The following is a 27,635-nucleotide window of genomic DNA, read 5'->3' on the forward strand; positions in this document are numbered from 1 at the left end:
GTTGCGGGCCCTGAGCGCCGGCGGGGGGCGCGCACCATGAACTCGTGGGACGCGGGCCTGGTGGGGCTGCTGGTGGGCACGATGGGCGTCTCGCTGCTGTCCAACGCGCTGGTGCTGCTCTGCCTGCTGCACAGCGCGGACATCCGCCGCCAGGCGCCGGCGCTCTTCACCCTGAACCTCACGTGCGGGAACCTGCTGTGCACCGTGGTCAACATGCCGCTCACGCTGGCCGGCGTCGTGGCGCAGCGGCAGCCAGCAGGCGACCGCCTGTGCCGCCTGGCTGCCTTCCTCGACACCTTCCTGGCGGCCAACTCCATGCTCAGCATGGCCGCACTCAGCATCGACCGCTGGGTGGCCGTGGTCTTCCCGCTGAGCTACCGGGCCAAGATGCGCCTCCGCGACGCGGCGCTCATGGTGGCCTACACGTGGCTGCACGCGCTCACCTTCCCAGCCACCGCGCTCGCCCTGTCCTGGCTCGGCTTCCACCAGCTGTACGCCTCGTGCACGCTGTGCAGCCGGCGGCCGGACGAGCGCCTGCGCTTCGCCGTCTTCACTGGCGCCTTCCACGCTCTCAGCTTCCTGCTCTCCTTCGTCGTGCTCTGCTGCACGTACCTCAAGGTGCTCAAGGTGGCCCGCTTCCATTGCAAGCGCATCGACGTGATCACCATGCAGACGCTCGTGCTGCTCGTGGACCTGCACCCCAGGTGAGCCGTGCCCCGCTAGGGCTCTGGGAACAGCCGCGCGGTATCTTGGTGGGAGTGGGAGGTCCCTAGCCCCAGGGGCTCTTTTCCACTCAGCCTCTGTTTCTTCTGAGAACACGAGGGTGGGGAGAGCGGCCCAGCTGTGGGGCTTAAGGAGGTGCTTAGGGTATCAGCAAACCAGGGCCACCAAAAACGTGGGTGAGCCCATTTATACATCGTTTTTCGAAGCATCAGGGTAAGAATCACAGACAGTCAGAACTCTGTTGGGCTTCTTCATGCTCATTTTCTGTGTTTGTAGCTTTCACTTTAAATGGCACATGGGAAGTCCGTGGTCTTTGTTCCCGTTAAAGACCTTCAAAGTGTTTGATTCTGGTCCTGAGAGGGCAGCCTCGAGGCTTAGGGAGCTCCTTAAGAGCTCTTCAGACCCAAGTGTGTCGCTTCTCTGAGTCTTTCCCTTCTCGGGTGTGTGGCGCCGACTCTGTCTCCCGACTCTGTGTGTGTGTGTGTGTGTGTGTGTGTGTGTGTGTGTGTGTGTGTGTGAATTCTGATGGACTCGAGCTGCATCCTTCCCTGTGGTGGGCCCTGAGGGGTGGGGCGGGGGCTCTTCCTGCCCTCCCCGGAGAGCACTGTCCAGTGTCTGCCGGACTTGGTGCCTAGAGGCTCCTGCAGAAGGAGTGTTACCCCAAGGCTCCTGGGGATGAATCTGCCCCTACCTCTGTCCTCACATTGGCTGCTGCTCTCAGGAGGGCAGATGGAGCTGGGCAAGCATGGGTACCCTCTGGCAACCCCTGCTATCCGCAGGAGTCTGTCAGAGAGAGAAGGAGGGAACTCTTAGCTGCGCTGTCCTGAGCTCACCTCGGCTTTCCCCAGGAGAATAGGAAATCGAGGAGGGAAACAGCTGGCAGCGTCTAGACTCTGCTATTTTACATCCTGTTGTCCCAGGGGAAGGCAGGCTCCCCCTCTGTGTCTTGGGACCCTAGATAAGGGGGTGCTGGGGTCCAGATGGTATGGCAGGTGAGGCAGGCAGAGAGCTCCGACAGGGCCAGCAAGGGCCCTCCATATGAGAGAACCTGGGAACCCAGGGGAACCTCGGGGCAGAGGAAGCTGTATCCTCTGTTGGATATGTTCCACACCAAGATTAAAGGGGACAGACTGGAGGTATCAGGCTGAGCATTCTGAGTATTTCCTGCATGAGAGCAGTAACAAGCAGTCCTTGACCTTCACGGTGCTGGCACATTGAAGGGCAAGTGTGCATGTGTTCATTGTCCCCTTGAGCACAGCCATTCCTGATTGCACACTGGACCAATCGTCCAGCCACAGAATCCCCACAGATTCAGGAACAGAATGTACATGTGAGTGACTGAGAGCTCATAGATACCAGGACATGTAAATGTGGGAGCTCCACACACAATCTTATGTGTTCACACATAAACTGTATATGTACCAGACAGCTGGCGATGTGTACACAGGTTTACAAGAGTGGCATGCGTGCATTCTGCCACAAAGACATACACTGGCTCTCACAGCACATGTCTCTGCATGGTTCAGTGTCCTTCAAGGAAATATTTGCAGCCACGATTGCAGAGCTATTGCCCTTTCCATGACTCGGGGCTGAGAGGGTCTTCCTTAGAGGGTGCATCCTTAGCACTTGGGCTGGGACTGCTCTTAGAAGATGTAGGGCAATGTCATTTAACTCCCGAGACTGAAGACTCCTAGAGCGGGCCCTCTCACCATGAGTCTAACAGCGGAGGAGGGTTGGGCTGGGAGTGCAACCAGTTCTTATTTAGAGCAGTACAAACTGCATTCCCACTCTTCCTCCAACTTCCAGAAGAGGAGGGGCCATGGTTCCTGTTCAGCCTATTTGGGATGTAGGGCCAGCTCCACTCCTGCAAATCCCCCTGGCTGATGCCAGGCCAGACACTGCAGAGAGAGTCCTGGGGTCTCAGGAGTGGAGGCAGCTACTCTGCTCCCCTTTGATCTCCCCTCCACTCCTCTGGGAGGACCCTGATCTCTTCTTAGCCCCAGGCCGCTTTGAGGAGCCCCTGCTCCCAGCGCCGCGGGACCCTCCAAGCCCAGTCTTGTTGGAGAGAGGAAAGACTTCTGGAGCCGGGGTTGCCATCGGCCAGTGCGAACAGGCCCCCCGGTCTAATGCTCCCTGAGGTCATGGAATAGTGGCGGACCTGATAGCACTGCCCCTTCAGTGAAGACAACTTGTCCTTCTCTGAGGGGCTGATCTCCACCAAGCATGTGGAAGGGACAACACAGGAGGGGACAGTCAGTCCGCAAGAGACCCTGACAGCCAGTCCACCAGCTTCTATCTTGGCAGCACTAAACTCTTCCTCCCTACAAATGAGCAAGTACAGAGCTAGCTCAGTGGCTGCCCCGGGCACCACCAGTCTCAGGCAGTAAGCCTCCTGGGGCCATTCCGTGCTGAGAGCCTATAGGACCTGGGAGTGCTGGTCTTGGGCAGCGGGAGCCGGCTTCTCCCTCTGGACAGCCAGGGCAGAAGCTGGAGTCTTTGTTCACTGGAAGTTGTGTCAGCCTCCACACTGATAGCCTCCTGGGACTTAATTACAAAGGATCTGTTTTGAGGACCCAGGGTGGCGTTTGTCTTTGTCAGGAAGCTCCCTGGTGGTGTCCGCTCTACCTGCGGGATGTTTGGTATGATAAGGAGCAGTCCTCACCCCTTTGCTTCAACCACCTCCAAAATACCCAGGACCCTCTCTTCTTAATTCAGTCTGGGACCCTGGCCCTGGGAAGCATTCCCTACTCCTGCCTTTCTGTGTTGATTTCTTCAGTTACATTTCTGAAGAAGTTTGGAGTTTCTAATGTTTGTTAGACACCTGGTGCTCCACCTGAATGAGCAGCATTCACTTCTCCTATACCACAGCCGGGGACTAGTTAGAGGCAGCCCCTCTCCCTGGTGCTCCCAGACATGGCAGAGCAGGTGGGCCCCAGGGCGTGGTTGCAGGGACCTTGCTTTTCCCTGACTCACTGGCTTGGCTTAGTGATTTAACAGAAACAGAATGTTGATGATGAGGTCTCAAAAGGGAAGCAGTGCCAAACCTAACTGGAGCTTCCTGTGAGGCTCCCCCAGGCTCTGCTGGGTCCCCCAGCATATCCTCCGTGTCCTGTGAGCAAAGTCTGCAGATGTTGGCTGAGTAGCTGACTCTAGAGGGTGTCAGAATTGTGGCTCAGCAGACAGAAACTACACTGTACCCTAGACTTTATAGATGAGAAAATGAGAGACCCAATTTTCAAGGAGAAGAGAAGCACTCTCCTAATTCAACAAATCTAGAAAGTGTCTCAAGCTAAGACTCACAATCAGGTCTGTCCCTAAGAGTTATGGATGGAGCAAATAGTGCAAATGGAGGCTCACCAGCTGTGCATATAGACGTTCTACATTAAGCTTACAAACTGTTACATGAAACGTGTTCTGCCCTCCTACCTTGGTGAATATACCTTTATAATGACCGGCAAGGCTGGTTTCACGTTTAGAATTCTCAGGCTCCTTGGGGATCAGCCTCATATGTGCTGGGAGAGCCGAGCTGGCCCACCTGTCTTGCCTACCACCCCAGCTCTACCCAGTACCACGAGGGGCCTCCCTTGCACAGGTGCACATTGCAGGTTGCACACCCACATTCCATGCACGTGTGTTGCTCACAAATACCACCTCTCAGGCGTCTAGCTGGGCACACAGGTGGCACAGTCTACCCTCAGGAGGATGGGACCAGGGGAGATGCCCACACACATCTTGCAGGCAGGATGAGGGCATTTGGGCAAAGAATTCCATGTCTTAGGCATTTAGAGCTTGGTTTGAAATAGAAGGTGGGGGCTGTGGGTAGGCACATCCACTTACCCCTATGAACTCTTTATCATATGGGGAGGGATGTGGGACTCTTAATGTGCAGGGCCCAGGGCAGGGGTCCCTCTTGCTGGATTTGAGGGCCAGACTGCTTATGCCGGTGTCCTGACCCCAAACTCAGGGCTCTTGCCCTCCGTTAGTCAGCTTGTTCCCTTGCCTTAAAAGCCAGAAAAACCAATCTGAGTCACTCCCCAAATACTCAGAGCGTGGGCTCTAGCTGGACTCCAGTGGTCTAGGGATCTTTTAGGACCCAGGCCTCTTGTGGAGAGCAGGGAGGTGTCTGTGGATGGAAGGTTTTAGCTGAGATCACCTCGTTGATTGACTTTTCAGATATTCCTGAATAGTGCCATCCCCTCTGCCCTAGGACTGGAGCCACTGGGGAACATCTCTTCAACCTCACATGTCACAATGCTGGAGGGCCTGTCTCCTTTGGTCTCAAGGAAACTGTTGTGTCACAGCCTCGGGACCTTCCCCCTCCCCCACTCAGCCACACCGACACACATGCTCGCACTCTGGCTGAATGTACCTGACTGGGTTGCCTTGGGAGAGCTTTGAGTCTCACACCCTCTGCACCACAGATCCCGCCTGCAGGTCTGAGGACCCCGGGTATCACCACCAGGCCCTGGGATGTTTGAGAATGCCCACCTCTCAGTGATTCTATGGCAGGCAGTGGGGTCTCAGGGAGTCAACCCAGAACCACTCAGGAGACCTGGGAGGAGGCCTGCCTCTGTCCTGAACTTGCTGTGTAAACTTGGGCATGTTGTAAACTTCCCAGTCCTCAGTGTTCTCATCTGAAGATAAGTAAAATAACAGCTCACAGGGCTGCAAGATTTCAAGGAGCTCAGTTTTGCAAAGCTATGGAGGGGGAAAAAAATGACAGCAAGTGCAAAGTGATGTTGTTCTGGGAGCGGATGAGCTGTTCTCATACTGTGCTTAAATAATAATCATAATAAGAAGCAAGAGGGCCGTGATGTTTCCCTCAGAGCCTGGGGGCCGCTCTGCCTTGCTTACCTCTTGCCACCTCCCTGTTCTCACCTGGAAAGCAGGAGAGCCCCAAACAGAGGAGATGGATTTATCATTTTCTTTCAAAAGATTTCAGGAAAGGAGTGATGTGGCTCCCGACTAGGAGCACTGGACTAGGAATCAGTGACTAGGTGCTAGCCCCACATGAACTGCACTCCCTGAGTGGACAAATCACTCTCTCTTTTGAGCCTCAGTTTCCCCATCTGTGATCTGGGGTGCGTGGATGAGCTGACCTTTCATACTATACATGACTGTGGGATCTAGCTGGTCTGTCCCAGAGCAGAGGCATGACCAGGCCCATGTGGATGTGAGCCCCAGGCACAGTACCCACTGTATAGACACCCTTTGTGCTCCACGGCAGGCCCAGTGTCATTAAGGTTAGGAAACCATGTCCACCAGGTCCCTGGAGGCCCAGAGAGGGTCACAGAGCCAGCACGAGCATCAGATCTCCGCCTCAGACCTCCTGACTCTTGATTCATTCTTACTACACCTTTGACACAGTTTCTGGTTACAGCTGTTTCTGTCGAATGCATGGGGCAGGAAGAGAACTTCTGCAGTGGGGGAGCTCTGTGGTTTTGGAGGTGGTGCACATGGCCCCAGAGTCAGAAGGTCTGGGTTCAGGTCCTGCCATCACCTAGAGTGACCAACCATCCTGGTTTGCCTGAGGTGGAGGAGGGATTCTCAGATCTAGGCCTTTCCCTTTAAAAACTTGGATAGTCTCCTGCAAACTGTTCAGGAACAGTACCAGATCAACTGGAACAATTGGTCACCCTACAGCCACCATTTTCCAACTGTATGATCTTGGGCCAGTTACTTAACTCTTCTGTGGTTTATATCTTCTCATCTGAAAAATGGGGACCGTGATGATATCAATCCCTCACTCACATACATGTTGTGAGTTTTAAATAAATGAATAATCTCCCATCACTGTTTCTAGTATGGCACACATATTATAGACTCAAGAAATGTGGGTTAATTAATATTAATTTCTAGAAATTAATTAGTAATATTAGTCGTGAGTAATACATTTTCAGCCAGGACAAAATCTGTTTATACAAAGCCCGACTCCGGTTCTTAACTCTTTAAATTCCTGGAAATGCAGAAGTCGGGGGAAAAAGTCTTTGAAGAATTTTAGGAGGCTTCAGTCTAAACTAATATGAAATTGTCCATCTGTGATAGGAAATATAGTTAAGAGGAGTTTTGATTAAGTATCAAAATCATAAGTCTCCTGGCAGGCAGGGAAGGCTGCCCTGGCATTAGCGATGTACATGAACCTGGCTCATGAATATTCTCTCCACTGCTTGCATTTTTTGAACAGACTGGCCTATTTTTGGAGCTAGACCACTGCAACTCAGGCCTGGCACTGCTAAGTTATCTTCACTTCCTGGGCAACTGTATCCACAGTCTTCTTTCCTGTTCATTTTTGATCCTCTGGAAAGGTCCCACAGCAGAGTGGAGCAGAAACAGGGTTACAGTTAGAGGCATAGGTGGCTCTTAATTCCATCTTTGAAGCTATGTCCCTGATTCCTTGGGGACTTGGGAGTGTCTTAGATTCTTCAAGCTTGGTCCCTGGAGGAACCAAATGACTCCTCCTTCAATGACCCCATCATGTGGTGTCTGTAGCTCCAGGCAGAGGTGAGGCTGTGGATGGAAGAAGTAAGGTTGAAGACGTGGAGGAAAGGAAGCCTCATGCCACAAACTGTATGACTGGAGTCCAGGCTGCCCCAGGTGAAAAAGATTTGAGTCACGCACATGGGTTCAAATCCTGCCTCCACGTAAGCAAATCATTTGGCCTCACAGAGCTCATGCTTTCTCCTCCTCCTCCTCCTCCTTCTTCTTCTTCCTTCTTCTTCCTTCTTTCTTGTTCTTCTTCCTCTTCCTCCTCCTCCTCCTTCTTCTCTTCCTCCTCCTCCTCCTTCTTCTCTTCCTCCTCTTCTTCCTCCTCCTCCTCCTCCTTCTTCTTCTTCTTCTCCTCCTCCTCTTCTTCTTCTTCCCTCCTCCTCCTCTTCTTCTTCCCTCCTCCTCCTCCCCCTCCTCCTCCTCTCCTCCTTCCTCCTCCTCCCCCCTCCTCCTCTCCTCCTCCTCCCCCCCCTCCCCCCCCCCCCTCTCTCTCTTCTTCTTCTTCTTCTTCTTCTTCTTCTTCTTCTTCTTCTTCTTCTTCGACAAACTTTTGCTGTTCTTGCCCAGGCTGAAGTGCAATGACGCAGTCTCAGCTCACTGCAACTTCTGCCTCCTGGGTTCAAGTAATTCCCCTGTCTCAGCCTCCCAAGTAGCTGGGATTACAGGAGCCCACCACCACGCCCTGCTGATTTTTGTATTTTTGGTAGAGACGAGGTTTCACCGTGTTGGCCAGGCTGGTCTCGAACTCCTGACCTCAGGTGATCCACCTGCCTCGGCCTCCCAAAGTGCTGGAATTACAGGTGTGAGCCACCGCGCCTAGCCAAGCTCACGGTTTTCACTGTAAACGAGGGGAGGTAAAAAGTTGCCTTGCAGATAAAACACACCTGCCAGGATTGATTGTGGTAAAGACAATAATTCGAGATACTACTTAGAGAGTGGGGCACTCTGGAGCCAGCCCATAGCAGATGGTCAGTGAATGATATCAGCAATAATAAGAGGTAATGTTTAACGTTTCTTTGTACTGACTTGGGCACTGTGCCGGTGGCTTTGTGTGCTTTACACACGGAATGCATTCCATGCGTCTCTGTGCTTTATGCATTTAATTCTCAAAGAAGCCTCTTGTAGCATCTTATTACATTATGTGTAATACACTAAAATATATGATGCATATTATTATTTTACACACGAGGACCTTGAGGCTTAGCAATGTCATACTGCTTGCCCAAAATATCTACAGCCAAGAATTGACCCTGGGTCTTTCCGACTCCATAGTCAAGTTCTCACACTAGAGACTGCTGCCTGTGTTAGTAAATAGTGCCTCATCCTGACCTAGCAAGGGTGCCCTGTAGTTCACCTTCTCTCCTCTCTCACCTACAGTGTGCGGGAACGCTGTCTGGAGGAGCAGAAGCGGAGGCGACAGCGAGCCACCAAGAAGATCAGCACCTTCATAGGGACCTTCCTTGTGTGCTTCGCACCCTATGTGATCACCAGGTAAGCCTGATTGGCAGGTGTGTGGTGGGACTTTGAAGAGCAAGGCAGGGCCCAGTGGCCTTTAGCAGTGGCAGCCTCTCTTGGTCACATGTTCTTCTGCAGGGTGTGTTATGAGGTACAAGAGTGAACTTGCCAGATTTAGTGAACAGGAGGCTGCACGCTTTTCCTCTCCACCCTCGAATTCTTTTGGATTCAACTCAGAACCCAAAGGGTGTGAAAGACTCTCTCCCACTCGATTTCTAAATCACATAATTAAACCCTTTATCCCAGGCTTCCAACCCCCAGGAGGCCCTAAAGAGGAGAAGGTGAGAGAAGACGGAGGGAAGCATCATCTTCCCCAAACCCCAGCTCCCCACATCCTGATTCACTGCCACTGAATGCAAGACAGCCCAACCCCCAGGCATCCCCAGCCCAAACACCCAGGTCAACAGCAAGGTCACCTGCCACCTGCACAAGGAGCAGGTAGCGTGCTCTGTTTCCAGCCAGGTGGGCATACCTGTCCTATGGCTCAGGGGCTCTTCCACTGTTAGGCCAGGTGCTGTGAGGCTTTTCGTGTACTCTCCCAGATCTCCAGATCCTCGAGCCAGCCAAGGTTTCAATACACTAGCCTTGGGCTGTGCGTCTCTCAAGCCAGCTTGCTCTAGCTGCAGCACTCCCCATATGTGTTAGCCAGAAAGAAGGAAAATATGTATTACCCAATCAGTTTTGTGCACTGGAGGGAAAATAAAAACTCCACAACTTTGCATCTAAAGAGGGTTAACTAGATGAGAAGTTGACAATAGAAAAGGAACTTTGATGGTTATTAGAAGGTGGATATGGAAGCTTTCATTGAATCTGGGAAGCAGAATCTGTGCAGGGTGTGTGTGTGTGTGTGTGTGTGGTGTGTGTGTGTGTGTGTGTGTGAAAGAGAGAGGGAAAGAGAGAGAGAGAGAGAGAGACCCAGGAAAAGAACAGATCCCAGCTGCCAGCAGCCCCCAGCATCCTCAGTTGCAGGAACCACACGGGGTCCCCCATGCCTCACCATCATTCAGCATCTTGCACGCCCCAGTGAAGAGGGGGCCCTGTGGACAGTTCGCCCCTGTTTCCTCCCATTTGTCCTTACACTGAGCTGAAGCATGATTTGCTCTGGCCTCTGCTGCTGCTCCCAGTTCTTCTTTCTGCCATCCAGGAGGCTGTCCTCTACTCCCAGGAACCTCTGTGGATTGCAGACACTGGGCCTGACTTCCTGAGACCAGCTCCCCTCTTCTTTTCCCCAGATAGACAACTCTGTGGTGCCTTCCCCTGTCTCCTGTGGCTGCTTTCTCTAGGGGAGATCTAGTTAGCCTGTGTCTCGCTTTGAACGTGGGGCCAAGACCTGTCTGCAGGTCTCTGGATGGGTCTGACCGGAGCAGAACTATTGGTTCTTCTTTCTAGAACTGTTCACTAGACCTCAGCACCACTGACATTCTATGCCAGATACTTCTTTGATGCCATGGCTGTCCTGGGCATCATGGGGTGTTCAGCAGCATCCCTGACCTCTACCCACTGGATGCCAGTAGCACCTCCTAGTGAGGCAGGGGTACCTCCCCAGGTCCCTCTAAATTTTGATAACTAAAAATGTCTTCAGACATCACCAAATGCTCCCTGGAGACCAGAATCACCCCTGGTTGAGAACCACTAGTCTAGACCCACCACATCCAGCCGGGAAGCCAGAGCTTACATCATTCAGGGATTTCCACAAGACACAAAGCCTAGGCATGGCAACAGAGGAGAAAGGATTTCTGTTGCTCCCCAAGGGAGGCATAGGAGAGGACTTAGCAGCATGACTCTGGAGTGTGCCTTCCCAGAGCCCAAACCCCAGCTCCCCCACATCCTGCTGTGTGACTTTGGGCCAGTGATGTGGCCTCTTTGGGCCTCCAGAAGAGAGTGCAGTGTTGTGAGGATCTAAGGACAGGGACCATGAACATGCGGCACATGCCTGCTGAGGATATCTGTGGTCTTCACTCTCCTTCCTTCTGGCACTTACAGCACCATCCACGGTGCCCCTGCCCCGGACTGGCTGCTGCAGCAAGAGGGGATTTGATCCAGTGAGGGAAGGTGCATCAGACAGGGAGGGCACACAGATCCCCTCCTCTTAGGTCACAGAGGACGGGCAGCCGTGGGTTAATGAGGTAAATGGGAACCCTCAGAGGATAGGTGACACGGCTCCAACTTCAAACTATTGGACTTTTCTCCGGCTTAATTTCCTTTCCCAACAACATTTTCCATTTAAAAAAAAAATTACAGCCGGGTTCTCTCTCACAGTGCCCAGGAAGTAATGTTTCAGTAAAATGGATGATAGATTACAACTCAATATGCTCCCTCCAAATGGATTTGATGCATCTCGGATTTTAAAAACATTCACAGAACAGTTCATCCTCCATGGAGATGAGCAGCAACTTACCTGGGAAAGAAGCAATGCCCAGGAAACCTCATGAGTACAAAATATGTCTCTGGCAAAACCCCGCCAGGCCACCACCCTGGCTGCTCTTGCCTTGGCTTTCTCTTGTGTGTGGAGGAGCCATCCTAAGAACACCCCCTAAAATGAGCACACACACCCACATTCCAGTTCGGTGCGTCTCTAGAGCACCTTTTTTGCGGAGCATACAGGAATCCCTGCAGCAGAGGCATGGGTTGGTATGACCCCAGGAGTTCCCCTCTCTTGGGGACATTGACCTTGTAGTCCTCTAACCCAGATGGAGCACCGTGTCATGCGAAAGGCCCAAGCTCCACAGGTTCTGGGGCAGAAATGAGCTCTCACGGCTGGGGCTTCACGGACAAGCCTTGTGAAGTGGGCCTGGCTGTTCAGGGCGACTGTCCAGGGAGAAGGGACAGCACGAGCCAGGTCTAGAGCTGTGCTGTGCAGCACGGGGGCCACCAGCAACAGGTGGCTACAGGGCACTTGAAACATGGCCTGTCCAAATAGATATGCTATAGGTTTAAAAACACATGAGCTCTGAGACTTAGCATGACACACTCTATACATGAAATTAATACATTTTTGGCCAGGTTCAACAGCTGACATCTGTCATCCCAGGGCTTTGGGAGGCCAAGGTAGGAGGATTACTTGAGGCCAGGAGTTTGAAACCAGTTGGGGCAACATAGTGAGACCTCTTTCTCTGCAAAAACATTTAAAATAATAACTCCTAATTTTATATAGAATTCATAGTGAAATGATAAAGTTAAATAAAACATGTAATTAAAATTAATTGCACCTGTTTCTATTCACTAGCAGAACATTTCAGGTGACACCCGTGCCTGCCTTCTCTCTCTGTTGGCCCTTGCTGGCCTGTGGTCAGGGACGTCTGGGGTGCGAGGTGTGCCGGTGCCCTGCTCCCCACCCCCCTCCTCCTAGACCTTGAGCTGCTCATATGATCCTTCAGTGGCCAGGACCTCCATGTCATCCACTCTAAGAGGATGCACAGAACTTCCTCCTCCACCTTTCTCTCCCATCAGGGCCCTGCTCAAAGTCAGGGTTTATCTGGGAATGTTTCCTGAGCAGTCAAATCAGTGTCTTTCTCCTTGGGGTCAGGAGGACTGAAGGGAGGAGACATCAGACCCTGAAACAAGGCAGCAGGGAGAGGAGTGCAAGGCAAATAGAGCCTCCTGGTGGGTCCTCCTGCAATCACACCCCTCTTGGAGCCGCCTGACCTTGCCAATCCCTCTACCCCTACATGGCTTCCACAATGTCCAACCAGATGCTTAGTCTTTAGGGTGACCGGAAGTCCCCCCCAGGCACATCAGATGGGCTTCTGTGAATTTATATTCACTGCACCAGGGGCCATCTGAACCCCAGCTGTGCATGGGCGCGGCCAGGACCCCATCAGAGCTCTACTTCCCCTGCCAGAATATGGACTGCCAGGCTGGGCAGGGTGCAGAGGGGACAGGATTAATCTCACAGCCACCTCCAGGGAGCCTGATGCAAACTCTTCCATCTTCCTTTGAGTCAGGGTTGAGAAACACATTGCTTGTGAGGAGAAGCCAATCAATGGTAAGGAATAAGCAAGATCATCCTGCAAAGCATTCAGCACAGTGTGAACTTATCATCCATGCTGGAATCTGGATCACTGACATTTCCAGTCACAATTTTTTATTTTTCTGCTGTTCTTTTCAAGACGATTTCCAAGTATAGAGATGACCGGTCTCAGAAGAAGCTGAAGACACACCTCTGAAATGTAGTTGAGGATTTAACTTCTTATAGAAAATGAGTCCTTGTGGAGAACCAAGAGCCATGGGTTTTGGAAGCAAAGGATCCCCTAAGCTATCATCTCATGCAGGGAGGGTGAGCTGGTTGCACCATGGAGACCAACTTGAACCCACTGCTGGTGACCAGCAAAGCACTGTGTTGAAAGCAGTTCTGAAGCCAGGCTAGGATTAGCAGGAAAGTGCTAGGAATGGCTGGGAGAGGCATGCATGCTTGAAGTTTTTCTTGGGTTTGCCAGCTTGGCTTTACCTTAGAATTGCCTGGAGAGCTTTACATCCAAACTCATATCTGGACCTCACACTGAACCAGTTCAGTTAAACTCCCTCGGTGTGGGGCTGAGCATGGGTGACTTTAAGGCGCCTCCGATGATTCTAATGGCCAGTGTGCTGACAGCCATGTCTATTGCATCCCAACCCATTTTACTGCTGGAGTAAGTGAGGACTGGGGTCAGGGAGTGTTGGAATAATTGCCCGGAGCTACGCATCTAGTCGGCAGTGGAAGTGGACTTCCAACCTCATTGGGCTCTCTACCCGTCCTTCAGGCTCTCAGAGGCCTCTGGGGAGTCTTTGCAGACCCAGCTGTCCCCTCCTTTCTTGTGTAGGTCTGTGGCTGTGGCATTAAAGCTCATGGCATGCAGGGAGTGCCCCTAAACCCCTTCCCCAAGATCCTCTACCCACTCCCAAGGCAGATCTTCCAAGGCTTGCTGAGTGAGTCATACTCCTAGACTCCCATCAGCCCACTGCACTGCAGCTGCAATCGTGGACTGCGGCCCTGGGGCAGGCAGAAGCCTGGGGAAACAGCCAAGGACAGGTCCTGGATGGCTGGACGGTTCTGGAGCTCCATATGGAGGGAGTCACTTCCTACAGGCTCTCTCTCTTCTTTATTTTTTATTTTTTTTGAGATGGAGTTTCACTCTTGTTGCCCAGGCTGGAGTGCAATGGTGCAATCTTGACTCATCGCAACCTGCGCCTCCTGGGTTCAAGCCATTCTCCCACCTGAACCTCCCTAGTAGCTGGAATTACAGGCATGTGCCACCACGCCCAGCTAATTTTGTATTTTTAGTAAAAGCGGGGTTTCTCCATGTTGGTTAGGCTGATCTTGAACGCCCAACCTCAAGTGATCCACCCACCTTGGCCTCCCAAAGTGCTGAGATTACAGGCATGAGCCACCATGCCCAGCCTAGGCTCTCTTGAGAACAGCCGCCTGAGTTGCATCCCTCCAACCTGCCAGGTGCTCGGTGGTGGCGGCTCAGGGGCATTGAGCTCAGCTGCAGCCCCAGCACTAAATAGGCAACACAGAAGATGTGGGAGGTGTGAACCCTGTTCTAGGTCAGATCCCTGAGACAGGGGGCTCCTGGCTTAGATAGGATGAATGGGGACCAGGAGGCAGCCCTTGGGTGGAGCTTGTTTGAGCTAAGAAGTGTATTACTGCAACAGGTTCAGCTGGATCTGACGTGGCTGTGCCTTCCACAGCACTCTACAGTTTGCTCAGATGTTATTCTCCTGGGCCCTAAAGTGCCCCCAAGAAATGGACTGGGTGAGCTATGTGAGCTCCACTCTGCAAATGGGGGCACCAAGGCTCAGAGAGGAAAGACACTGCACGGGTCATTTAGCTGGAGAGACTCGGGGAACCGGGCAGCCTGAGCCCATCTGCAGATGCCACTGGGCAGCTCCAGGGCCCCCTGGGCGGAAGGATGTCTCCCTTGCATGCAGCACCTCCTCATTGTTCTCTGCCTCCTCACTGTCCATAGAAATAAACATCAAAACCCACTGAGGCAGTGACAGGCTGATCCTGGGGAATTCAGAAAGGAAAAGTAAGGACAAGCTCTATCTCCTTAACTAATTCAGGAAAGTCCCTTCATTTTTAATCCTGTAAGTCCTCACTTTGTACCTGAAGCTGTACCAGAGCTGTCCTGATACCCTCTGCACCTAGTTAACATTCTCTTGGTTTGTTTGTTTGTTTGTTTGAGACAGAGTCTCACTTTGTTGCCCAGGCTAGGGTGCAATGGTGCGATCTCAGCTCACTGCAACCTCCACCTCCCTGGTTCAAGTGATTCTCCTGCCTCAGCCTCCCGAGTAGCTGGAACTGCAGGCGTGTACCATCAGTCTGGGCTAATTTTGGTATTTTTAGTAGAGAGGAGGTTTCACCATGTTGGTCAGGCTGGTCTTGAATTCCTGACCTCAGGTAATCCACCTGCCTTGGCCTCCCAAAGTGCTGGGATTACAGGCATGAGCCACCGTGCCTGGCGCTAACATTCCCATTTTATAGATGAGGAAACTGAGGCTCAGTCAGGTTCCAGCCTTCCCCAATTCCATCAAGTGACTCGGCCTCAGTTCTAGTGTGGGTCTGCCTGAAACCAGCGCCTGTGCCCAGCCCCTCACAATGCACCACTCTGCTTCTCCTCTCAGTAGAAGCAGAGGTTCCTACTTTCCTCCCACAGGTGTGTGGGCAGACACGTTGAGGCATGACCCACTCAGAAGTGGAATGCTGCAGTTTCTGAGATGATTGAAACCAAGTTGTTCATGTGTCATATACACCCTTCATTGAGCTGTCAGCACAGAAACTAATATTCCCCACAACTCCCCAGTGACTGTATCTAGGCAGTCAGCCTTGCTGCTTCCACCTGCCTTGTACCTTATAAATGGAGATGTGTCAAGAGCATAGGTTGACGTCAGATGGCGGCTGGAAATGCTGGGAGCTGGGAGGCCAGGATATTGAGGAAGAGAGGAGGATTCTGCTGTAACATCTGCCACCGCTTTGAGTTGATGGAGAAGATCCCACTGGCTGGGCAGGGGATTCCCTTCTCTTTGTACCCTATCTATTCACATTTGCCTGTTAACTTTCTCAGATAGGAAAGCATAATTCTTGGGTCAAGTGTTTAAAAGAACCATTCAAGTGTTCCTATAGGTTATCAAGCTTTCTATTGGAGAGCTTGAAGTCTTTATAACCATACCTGTCACTTAGCGAACACCTGCCAAGCACCTGGGGCTATCAGCGCATACATTGTTGCATCTGGGACAGCTCTAACAAGGTAAGTGCTAGAATCCTAGTCTCACAGAAGTTCAGAGAGCTGAGATGAGTTTCTCAAGGACATATGGGTAGTGAGTGACCGAGCCAAGAGTTAAAGGTCAGTGTCAGGCCAATTGGCTATAACTCAGTCTTTAGGCCATGCCACAACTCCAAAGACTGGGGCAGGCACTGGAAACACAGAGAAGCCACATGTGTATGTTTTCGGCCCAATTTCCAGTAGGCCCACGCGTAAGTACCATGGCATGAACTCAGATGGCCTCCAAGCTCCTGTGAGTGAAGCAGGCATTGAGTTTCTCTAGCAAAATTGGTAGGTTCTCCTGCAGTCATCCCCAATCTCCCATCTCACTGACAGCAGTTTGTGTAGCTGGAGTTCCCAAGAGACCATCAGCGCTAGTAGCCAGAGCCACTGGCGAATGCAGTTGGCATCTTAGAAAGACAGGACATCCAACTCTACCAGCCAAAGAGCTGCCTGCACTTGCGTACTGGGGCACACAAGGCCACAGTAGGAAACATATTTGCAAAGCTGCACCTTCACTCTTAATAGAAGTCTGACACCTCCAAGTCACAGTCACACTGTTCTGTGTCCTCAAAGCCGTAGGTCACAGAGGACTTTTCCCAGAGTCTTTGAGCAGGGTCTGCAGATCCACAACAGGTTCTCATCCAAAAGCTCAAATGACATATTTTCTGAATTAAAATCCACATGTCTAGAAGCATTTGTAAGGCTATGCTCTCCGCAGCGATCTACGCTTACAAATAATTGTGGTTGTCATATATTATTGGAATCAGGCTTTGAGGCACTTGAAAATCTGACAGCACCATTATTGTGGCTTTTCAAAGTCAGGAAAACGTGTAGATGGGAGAGGGGTCTCATATGTAGGGGATTCCCGAAGATTGATATTTTATTAATAAAATGACTTCTCCATTCTGTCTCATGAAAATTTAAAGCATCAGCTTATTACTTCAAATATGCAGGTCTTCAAATATGCAAGCTGAGTTCTCCAGAAGTCTTAGGAAGACACCGGGCTGGTTGTCCAGGGAATGTTCTGTGGCCCATGTTGTATTGCATTCAGTATACAATGTGTGTGTGTGTGTGTGTACACATGTGTATGTATGTATGTGTGTGCATGTGTTTATGTGGATGTGTGTGTGTGTGCATTTGCATTTATGTGTGTGTGTGAGTGAGAGAGAGAAAGAGGAAGAGAGAAGAGAGGAGAGATGATGGTGGCATAGAAGGTGTAAATAGAGGGTGCTAATTTGTCACTGTAAATTCAGGATTTGAAAGTACAAGGGCTTGATCACACTGAGGAACAGGAACTTGAGTCAAGGAGGCCGGTGGGGCAGCCTGGCACCAGGAAGGCACGTGGTTGCCGGCACCTGCCTTCCCGTTTCAAATCCTGGTTCCTGCATGTTCAGGCTATGTAGCTTTGACACTTCTCTGCCTTGGTTCCATCTTCTGTACCATAGAGAGAGTGATATTGGGGTCCTGAGATGGTCTCTGTGAAGCAGTTAAGGAGACACAGAGCCCCTGGGGGCCCACAGGAGGTGCTGGGTCAGGGGCTACAGGGGTTACTGGTCCTGTTCTCACTTTGGAACTTGCTTCCCTTGGGGATTCCCACTGTGAAGCAAGATCAGGACACTGGTCTCTCCAGAGGCTCAGAGAAGGCCTTGGAGTTCTGGCAGACATGCCTCCCTCCTCCCTCCCGGGACAAGGACTGCCTAAGCTGCTGGGTGGGAGTGTGAGGTCCCCATGGATGAGGAGCAAGGATGGGCAGCTTCTTGTCTCCATCAGCCCTGGACTGTGGCAGCCAGCTCAGATGCGCCAGTGACCCACATCAGAGGGGTTTGTTACTGGACTGTGGCAGCCAGCTTAGACGTGCCAGTGACCCACATCAGAGGGGGTTATTACTGAGAGAGGAGGCATGGCTCCATGGGATATTTCCCTAGACAGCTATCAGAACATAGGGGTGCAGGCACACAGGGTTTCGGGGTCTGGCAAGATCTGTGGGTATCTGCTCTGTGTGTCACCCTAAGTCAGAAAAACACACATCTCTGTGCTCTGCTTCCTTTTCATCAACAAGCTCTGTGCCCCGCAGTGCTTTCTATCCTCTCCAAACCTACACACCCCGGCTTACATAGGGGCTGGGCTCCTGTGTCAGAATCCCCTGATGTGCTTAGAAGAGGGGATCCCGGCCCTTTTCCAGCTCCGTCCCCTCCCCTTGCCTGATCTGCTGACCAAGGGTGTGGACCTCACCCCAGGGGATTTTCCCGGGGAGCTGGGTCAGGGCAGGCACGTGTGCCTTTTGAGCACAGAAGCATGAATGCTTCCCCCTGAATGGAGCCTCATGCTCCAGAGAGCACATGGAAAGTCATCTATTGCTCAGTGGAAGGTCGGGGGAGGTGGCAGGCAATGACGATTGTAGGGAAAGGTCCTGCCTTCTCGTGGGTGGCAAGGGGCAGCACCCTGCTCCTGGGGCTGCTAATCTTTGTCAGATCTCCAGGGTTGACCTTGGCATACATGGGCTCTAGGAGTGGGGCAGGGCTGGTTGATGCTGTTATAGCCAGGGGTCCCCAGAACAACCACACAACCACACAGCCTCCCCTGCTCCCCATGGGGTTCTTCAGGGGGCGTCTTGGTTTGCTAGGGCTGCCGTAACAGAGTACCACAAACCGAGCGGCTCTAACACAGAAAGACCTCTCACAGTTCCCGAGGCCCGAAGTCCAACATCAAGGTGTTGGTTCCTTCCGAGGGCTGTGAAGAAGAAGAGCTCACTCCACCCATTCCCTGAGCTCCTGGTGGTTTGCTGACCATCTTTGGGTTCCTTGGCTAGCAGATGTCTCACCCTGATCTCCGCCTTCGTGTTCACATGGCGCTCACCCTGCATGTGCGTCTCTGTCCAAGTTTCTGCCTTTACGGGAACACCAATAGTACAGAATTAGGGGCCCGCCTTACTCCATCATGACCTGATTTGTATCTGAAACAATCTTATTTCTAAATAAGATCACATTCCGGCACTAGGGCTTAGGACTTCAACATGTGAATTTTGGGGGGAGACGCAATTCAACCCGTAAGAGGGGCCATGACAAAAGGAAGCCAAGTCCTGCTCTGTCAACACCTGAGCCCAATAACCCCTCACTGCGGGACTCTCGGCCAGAACTAATCAGGAGACAGGGCCTTACACTAGAGACTTCTGCTCGGCGAGCTGCCTCCCTCCCACGTCCCGTCCTGAGACCATCCACTCACTTTGACTGCGGAGGGGAAGGAGGGAGAGGGAAAGGCATTAAACAATCTGACCACATGGAGGAGGAGAGGCTCCCTTTAGCACACTGTGACCCTGCCCACTAGTGACATGTGACTGGTCAGAATCATAACGCCCCTTTCCTGGGGGGAAGGGCACCAGGAAGGGGTGAGCAGAGCTAGATCTGGCAGGAAAACATGGGCTGAATAATCCCTCTCTAAAAGGTCATCTGGAAGGGATCTGGTGCTTATCCAGAAGCCTGCCCAGATCTGGAATTAGAAAGAAGTCGTTGTGGCAATATGGAAACCCTTGCCTCTTCTCATCAACAAAAGGAGCTGGGGGCTGTCGGAGCTAGTGTGGATCATAGCCAGCAGCCAGCCACAGCAGGCACAGGGAGCCACCTGCATGGGGCCATGAGAAAGCAGCTCAGCCAGCCACAGCCGAGCCTGGAGGGGGCATTCCAGCTACCCCCCGCCAGTGGTCACTGGCAGCAGCGTCCAGGCCTGTATTCAGCCAAAGCATCTCTTTGCTTGGAGGCCCTGACAAAGGCCAGACATTGACTTTTCAAAGCAGAAATTGTCATTGTGCACAGTGAGGAGGGGCAAGGGACAAAAGTTCCAGACAGCATATAGTGACCTCATGGAAAAGGGGTTCTTGGAGCCAGAAGGGACCCCAGAGCTTCCTTTGTCATGTCTGCAATGCTGAGATTCACATCTTGGCATGGCCACTAGCCAGGACTTGGACTGCAGTTAGATGGAGCTGGGCTTCCCATGCAGGAGACCCTGACTTGCTGCTCACCTCTCTGAGCCTCGATTTCCTCACCTGTAAAATGGGAATAATGATTCTCATTCTGCTGGATAATTGTACAGTTAGGGATTGTACACACAAGTGCTTGGCCCAGAGGAGACATTCAACTGGGAATTATGATATTTGAGCCAGGTGGAGAGCTCAGACTTGCCATGAAATCTCTGAGAAGCAAATGCAATAGATTTTACCTCTTTATTATCTAAATGGTGAAATTTTAGATTGTCCTGAATGATTTTATTCTGTGAAATCTACAGAGCCTGCAAATAACAGTTTCGATCTTGCTGGACGGTTTGATGATATCTGGTTCTGTTAGTAAATCCTTTTGGGAGAGCCAAAATGCTAAGCCTGAATTTAGCAAATGTATAAAGAACTATAGACATTTTGGAAAAGCAATTTGGCACCGCATAGCAACAATGTGTTGGCATTCAGCTATTTCATTATTATTATTAGGTGTGAATTCTAAATTCAGGGTTTTTTTTTTTGTCCCTTTGAATTCATCACTTCTCAAAATAGATTTCTTAAAAGTATAGATTTCCTAAATGTTCACAGCTCCATTTCCCCATTCAGGCTCCCAAGCATATGAGAGGAGACATAGTCACAGTCCCCCACAGGGTCAGAGGGCAAAGGTAGACAGTGGTGCTGAAAATAGAATGCCAACTAGAGGGGCCTCAGAGTGGACTCCTTGAGAGCCTGTTCCAGAAAGGGGCATTTCTGTGGAGGATCGTGGTCCACAAGCTTCCTCCTCCTCCTCTTTGCCAGCTCTACAGCCCAAAGAAGGCTTAAGCATAAACAACTGAAGATAGCAGCACTGAGTTCCAGCTCAAGCTCAGTTCTTTCTGTACCTGGGTCCTCACCTGGGCAGTTCCCGAAGCTGAGAGCCACCACCACCTTCTATCTGCAGGCACTCTAGGTAGAATACAGGTACTAGACCCCCAGTCAGAGGGGAGTATAGGTGCTGCAGCTTCCATGGCCACTGACTTGCTGTGTGATGTCTGGCAATCCCTTTCCATCTCTGGGCCTCAATTTTTTTCATATGACGACAGGTGGAGAGAGTGATATGTGATCTCCAGACTCTCTCCCAGCTCTGTGGGTCTTTTCTATTTCATGTTAATGCTGGATAATGTCCAAATATGGCCAAGGGTGCTGGACACACTTGAGAGAGTAAATGGCCTGATTTGGGTGGAGGGTAGAATTCTGTTGAAGGCTTTCCCTGAGCTCATAACATGGTATTAGCACCCTCGCATGGAGCTGTCTGATGGTACCGAGAGGACTCCAAGATACATGGGCTGTGTCTTTCCCTGCCCCTCCCCCAAAGAATGAGGGTCCCTTTAGGATCCCCTGATGGCGGCTATCGTCGAAGACCACCAGGATCCCAACCCAGGGAACAGGACTTCGTGGCCAGCATTGTTTCCTGTGCATGACATACTTTGAGCTTTGCAAAATGTTTTCACAATTGTTCTCAGCCCTTCCTCCCATGCAACCTCCTTAGGAAGACAAAGCCAGGATTGGAAGCCAACAGTGGGACCAGACTCTTCTAGTGAAAAGATCATTGACACGATATTGTCCCACCTTTTTGTTTTTCACATGAGACATACAGGTCCAAGGAGTGAACAGAGGTGCCCAGGGCCACATGACAAGTCAGCAGCAGAGCTGGCGCCAAAGCCAGAACAGCCAGCTATTAGCTAATAGCTGGGTTCTCGCTGCAGCTTGGATTTCAGAGTCAGACAGACCTGGGTTTAAATCCTGTCTTTACAATTACTGGCCATGTGACCTTGGGCAAAATATTTAACCTTCTGGGACATCTGTTTCCTTGCATGTAAAACAGAGATGGTCATATCTCCCAGGGCTCAGCAAAATCACCTATGGAAAGTGCTTAGCACAGTGTGTAGAATAAAATACAGCCTGGAAAATGTTCACTATCATCATCGTTATTGGTGTAAACTGTTATCATTGTTATTTGAAGAGGCAGTCTCAGATAAATTGAGGGTTGGGCTGGGAAATTGTGGTCCACAGGGCACAGACAGGCCTGGTCCATGGCCACTCCAGGCGGTGCCTAGCTGTGTCCTCATTAACAGCTTCCCTGTCTCTCTGCAGGCTAGTGGAGCTCTTCTCCACCGTGCCCATCGGCTCCCACTGGGGGGTGCTGTCCAAGTGCTTGGCCTACAGCAAGGCCGCGTCCGACCCCTTTGTGTACTCCTTACTGCGACACCAGTACCGCAAAAGCTGCAAGGAGATTCTGAACAGGCTCCTGCACAGACGCTCCATCCACTCCTCCGGCCTCACGGGCGACTCTCACAGCCAGAACATTCTGCCGGTGTCTGAGTGAAGGACCACGCTCCTGCTGAAGAGTTTAGAATGAGGCAGCGGTGAGAAGAAGGGAGGGAGGGCGTGGGGGCCCCTGGGTGGACACCACCAGCCACCAGTCCCTGGCACACCCAGTGATCCTGGTTCCCTGGCTTGTAGGGGCTCCAGAGCCTGCTTCCTGGTTCCTCAAGGGCAGACATTGGACACTCACTATTTGTCACCAAAGGATGACTGTGGGCCGTGTGCTGGCCTTTCTTTCTAAGAAGCTCCTTTGAGCTCCTGGACTCACCTGAGGCTCCCTGGGGGATGACACTCAGTTCTGTCACTGTCAAGGATGCAGACAGCTGATGGTAGGTGGGGAGCACGGTGTCCACCTGCCTGCTGACCACTGGGCGCTACTCCATGCTGAAGAAAAGTGACAGTCTCCAGGGGACATTTCAGCCATGCTGAAAGGGAGGCTGGCAGTGGTCATTTGGCCCGGATCTAACGTGGCACCTCGTCTCCACAGGGCAGTGACGGCTGCTTCAACCCAAATATTATTCAGCTGGTACTAACGACATTGTGCCCAGCTGGGACTCTTGGGCTCTGTGCCTGAGGGAAAATGTTTCACAACTAGTGGCTGCCCAATTGCTGCTGACCAGTTGTCTTAGAAATGGTCAATTGGATTCCACTTTTGTCCTCTCCTTCCCCCAAAAGCGAATGTTTGTGTGTGCGACAATCTCAGCATGAAAATGGTTTAAATAGGCTGGTCCTACATGTATTAGGTTCTTTCAGGTTTGACTGGGAGGTCACCTTTTTCTGATTTACAAGTCCCAATTGTTGGAGCTCAGTAAAGGCAGGAGGAAGGTGGCTGGTTAGTCCCCCGCTCCCCGTTTGTGACCTGAATTTACAGGAAGTGTTTCACTTTGTCTTATGTATCTTGTCTGGCATGTCCTGGGAGATGGATGGGCAAGAACTGGCCTGAGCAGGGATTTTTGCCTTGATTTTAAGTCACTGGGTTCCATTGTCCTGGCACCTCCATTTCCTTAGTTTCTGTAAACCTATTAACAGAAAGTACAGGCTGTTCAAGGTTATCAAGAAATTGCCCTGTGCTAATGATGAGACAGTGAATTTCTTTTTTTTCCGAGATGGGAGTTTCACTCTCGTTGCCCAGGCTGGAGTGCAATGGTGCAATCTCGGCTCACCACAACCTCTGCCTTCCGGGTTCAAGCGATTAAAGACAGTGAAATTTTTATGGAATACTGCACCTATAATACATATGCCAATCGGTTAGCAGTCCTGACTTGATCTAATAAAAACCAAGGAGAGCCACCCCTGCTTTCTGGCCATCTCTTCTTTGTCTACCATTTCTAATTGACTTGCAAATACTCATAGCAGTTCTTTTTTCTTTTTTCTTTTTTTTTGAGAAGGAGTCTCGCTCTGTCACCCAGGCTGGAGTGCAGTGGTGCGATCTCAGCCTGCTGCAAGCTCCGCCTCCCGGGTTCGCACCATTCTCCTGCCTCAGCCTCCCAAGTAGCTGGGACTACAGGCGCCTGCCACCACGCCAGGCTAATTTTTTGTATTTTTAGTAGAAACGGGGTTTCACCTTGTTAGCCAGGATGGTCTGGATCTCCTGACCTCATGATCTGCCCGCCTCGGCCTCCCACAGTGCTGGGATTACAGGCGTGAGCCACCGCACCCAGCCCAGAGCAGTTATTTTTCAATCCTCCACTCTAAGTGATTCTTCCAGGGTGGAAAGCATGGGAAGCAATGGAATCAGATGGCTCATTCTCTCCTTCCAGCTCTTTACATCCTAACTTTGGAGGTGTAGAAGGAAGGATGTGGTCCAACAGGAAGGAAGTGAAAAGAGTTTATTGGTTTTTACTTCTAGGCAGTCCCAATTTTTAAAGGCAGACAAGTATCTGCATATTTATTTGAAAAGATGTCTTATTAACTCTTATCTCCTCAGTTAGAAAACAATTGACCTGGCTTAGTCTTTTCTAGTTTCAAAGTTTCTTTGGAGACTAGAATGGAGACAGGTGTGGCTTCCAAGGAGGCTTTGGCATTGTGCAGTTGCTGTCAGAGATGGGCCCATACCTGCTAGAGGAAGCCAATGGGGCACTATCCTTCCCAATTTCATGATCTGGGGCGTCATGTTGGTAGCTGGAAATCAGCCACGGTGGGAGTGTTTATACCATGAAAATCAGCAAATGCTATAAATCAGGCCTTGTGCCCCACAGAGAGCTGATTGTGAAACATCTACTAGCACACCACTGCCAGACATGACTGTGTGTCACTGAAACAAAATTGCTCTGGTTCAGAGCTCCTTTGGCCACTCATATTCCAGTAGCTACAGACATTTGCTTCCTGGTGGCAAGCAGCTGTGCACCCTCCATCATCCCAACCCCAGAAGGACCACTGGGATTAAAAACCAGCAGAAGCCGAGACAGGATGCACAGCTGAATGGGAGGAGAGTAGCTCCCTTCTCACACAAACACTTTCAAAGTTGGGCAAAAGTGGCCCAGTGCATGAGGTCAGTCGACAGCCAAATTCCAGCAGCAAAATACATTTTCATCAATATCACTTTGGGAGAATAACTGTGGCACACGCTCTTTCTGCTTTCTCTGTACTGTGTAGGCAACATGGTGTCCTCCCAGTAGCAACTAGATCTCTTTTACCTCTTCTTTAGCCAAGAAGCAAGATCTGTCACCCACGACACTGCATATCTTGAAAATATGCTTTTCATAATTTTCACTATACCTCTAAAACCAATCGTACCGGCATCATGTAGACAAAAACTCCAGAAAAGTCGATTCATTGGGCATTTTCATTATATTTGGATACATGAATTAAATCCCAAGGGAAAGTGAGAAGAAAATTACTTTATTAGCAACCAGCGTTAGCCAACTCTGCTGTCATCACCTTTAGATAAATGTTTATTTTCATCGCTATACAGTCTATCAAATTTGCCCCCTGGTTTTATTACTCCGAATTGAATTATCTACCTCATTTTGTTTTAATTTAATTTATCAAAGGTAACATTGTTTTCTCAGGTATAACACATAGAAACACCAAGATTTTCAGCATCTGAGTCAAACTAAACTACTTGCTTGACTTCACTCCAGGGTGAGACTTGACCTTTAAGGCCCAAACTCTGGTGAGCTATTGGACTGGGTGGAAACTTTTCAAGAAGGCCATAAAGGAGGGGCTTTCAAATTCCTAAATCCACATATAGGACTGAGTTCCTAGTCCTACACAATCAGAATTTGCCTTTTTAAGTCACCCTGCAACAATTCCGGCTTTTTATATGGCACCTTTCTGAGGGAGGGGATTTTGCAGTGGAGGGACCTCCAAAGGGAACGTCCATTTGCATGTGTGCTGTGGTATTTAGGGTTTGTCTCGTGGTAAGCTCACCTCTCAGAGATGGCTCACCAATCACCTGCCTGTTTTCGCTTAGAAAGCAGGCTTGGGCAGGAGGGAAAATGGATTTGAGCCATCTCAGACCAACTGTATCTCTTCTAGGACTCAGCTCAGCCTCCTGTCCCCATGAGCAATAAAACTCTCTCCTTGTGTCTGTGAGATTCGTTTTCTTTTTCATGGTGCCTTTCTTTCTAGAAAAGATGGAAAGAATGGGGCCAGGTTCATGTCCTGGTTGTCACCCTTTTACACGCTTGGGTGCAGGTAGATATGGCCTTCCCATGGCTGCAATGTGACCCTTGGAGGAACCAAAGTCTGTGCATTGTAAGAATTTAGCCCAGATGCAGGATAAACTAACTTTCCTGAGTTTAATGAGGATATTTTATCAAGTGCCAGGAATCCCTTGGGTCAGTTCCTATCCTCTGGACTGGGAGCAGCATGGGAAAAAGAGGTCCGAGACATATTTAGGGTCTCATGTGTCTGGAAGGGAGCCATTGGCTCTTAAATTACTATTCACAGAAGCCACCATGGAAAGTTGTTTAAAATGCAGATTCCAGCATCCCCTCCTCAGAGATCAATTTCAGCAGGGCCAGGCAGGACCTAGGTTTCCGCACTTTTAATCATTGATTCCCAGGTAACTGATAGGAGTTGTCTTCAAACCATCCCGTAAGGAAAAATGATCTTAGACACTTGGATAAATTCTATAGAAAACTTGAGTGTTTCTATTAATAACTATCTAGGTTTCAATCGTCTTATATCCTTTCCCTAATTCTCCAAACAGTTCAATCTCCAGCTTTATTCAACGGCTGGGCCATTTTGTTCTCGGAGGGACAAAATTGATCTCTCCATGAAATTGTAAAAACCCATCTTCATTACTTTCTACGGGGCTCCAGGTCATAAGGATGAGATATATTTTGGGTGCTGGCAGAGGATGGCAGTGCTGGCTGGCTCTGAGCCAGGAAGCCGTGTTAGAGGAAGGGACCGTGGCATTCAGAGGGGTCCCCTTGGGGGCACTTGCTTGGGTCTTGGATCAAACTCAACTGGGGCAGCCTGGCTGTGGGAGGTGATGACGTCTGCCACCTCTGCCACTACCCAGAGCTTGTCCTGCCCTTTTCCCAGCCAGCCTCATACACAGGAACTGAGCCAGGCTGAAGCAAAGTCAGCAAGAGACAGTTCTGCCTGCCAGTCTCTGGGTGTGGGTCTCTTGTTGGCTCCCAGCTCATCCCGTGTGGCTGATCCTTCCAGGTCACTTGGAGCAGCCAGTATTGACAGTGTCCTAACAGCTGGTGGGTATGAAGGAAAGACCAGGCTATGGACTCACATGGAGTGCCCTGGTGTTGGCTCTGGGATCTGGGCTGGGCTGGACCTGGGAAGAGGGTGGGTGGAGCTTGGCCTCTGCAGTTTGCACTTGCAGGTTCAGGGGAGAAAGTTGCCTGAGATCAGTGTTTAGGGGTAGTGTTTCCCATTAATCTTCATCATAATCTTTTGATGTAGGTGCTGTTATTATCTCTACTTTACAGATCTGGGAAGATTTGAAGGTCCTGGAGACAAGGAGGTTTTGGGGAGAATGCAAAACAGGGCAGGGCTCTCAAGAAGGGAAGACCAGTGACTATGGGGAAACTGAGTGTTTCTATTAATAAGTATCTAAGTTTCAATTGTCTTGTATCTTTCCCTAATTCTCCAAACAGTTCAATCTCCAGCTTTATTCAAGGGCTGGGCCATTTGGTTCCCAGAGGGACAAAATTGATCTCTCCATGAAATCAGCTGCACCTCACTCTGGGCAGCTCTAGGCTCAGCAGATGTTTTTCTGCCATTAGGAAATAGCCCCTTACTCTCAGCTCCTGCTCTAACACCCATACCCACCAGCTGGGCCTTGGGACCTCTCCCTTCATATGGCTCCCACTTGCTTGGCAAGGAATTCTCTAGACTTCTCTTACTCT

General features: G+C 50.7%; 1 protein-coding gene across 1 annotated transcript; it reads left to right on the forward strand.

The window, feature by feature from the left end:
* Positions 1-27,126, forward strand: GPR26 (G protein-coupled receptor 26). Its single transcript, XM_050803775.1, has 3 exons — positions 1-704; positions 8,587-8,700; positions 22,090-27,126. Exons 1-3 carry the CDS (start codon positions 37-39, stop codon positions 22,319-22,321), a joined length of 1,014 nt encoding a protein of 337 aa, XP_050659732.1. The 5' UTR covers positions 1-36; the 3' UTR covers positions 22,322-27,126.
* The last annotated feature ends 509 nt before the right edge of the window (positions 27,127-27,635 follow it).

Source organism: Macaca thibetana, chromosome 9 (genome assembly GCF_024542745.1).
Source record: "Macaca thibetana thibetana isolate TM-01 chromosome 9, ASM2454274v1, whole genome shotgun sequence".
Lineage (NCBI taxonomy): Eukaryota > Metazoa > Chordata > Mammalia > Primates > Cercopithecidae > Macaca > Macaca thibetana.

What these genes read in the sequence shown, in the direction of transcription:
- GPR26 (XM_050803775.1), top strand. Translation starts at nt 37, where the DNA reads ATGAACTCGTGGGACGCGGGCCTGGTGGGGCTGCTGGTGGGCACGATG. An exon ending in CTCGTGGACCTGCACCCCAG is followed by an intron (nt 705 to 8,586) that starts GTGAGCCGTGCC and finishes TCTCACCTACAG; the next exon opens with TGTGCGGGAACGCTGTCTGG. An exon ending in GCACCCTATGTGATCACCAG is followed by an intron (nt 8,701 to 22,089) that starts GTAAGCCTGATT and finishes GTCTCTCTGCAG; the next exon opens with GCTAGTGGAGCTCTTCTCCA.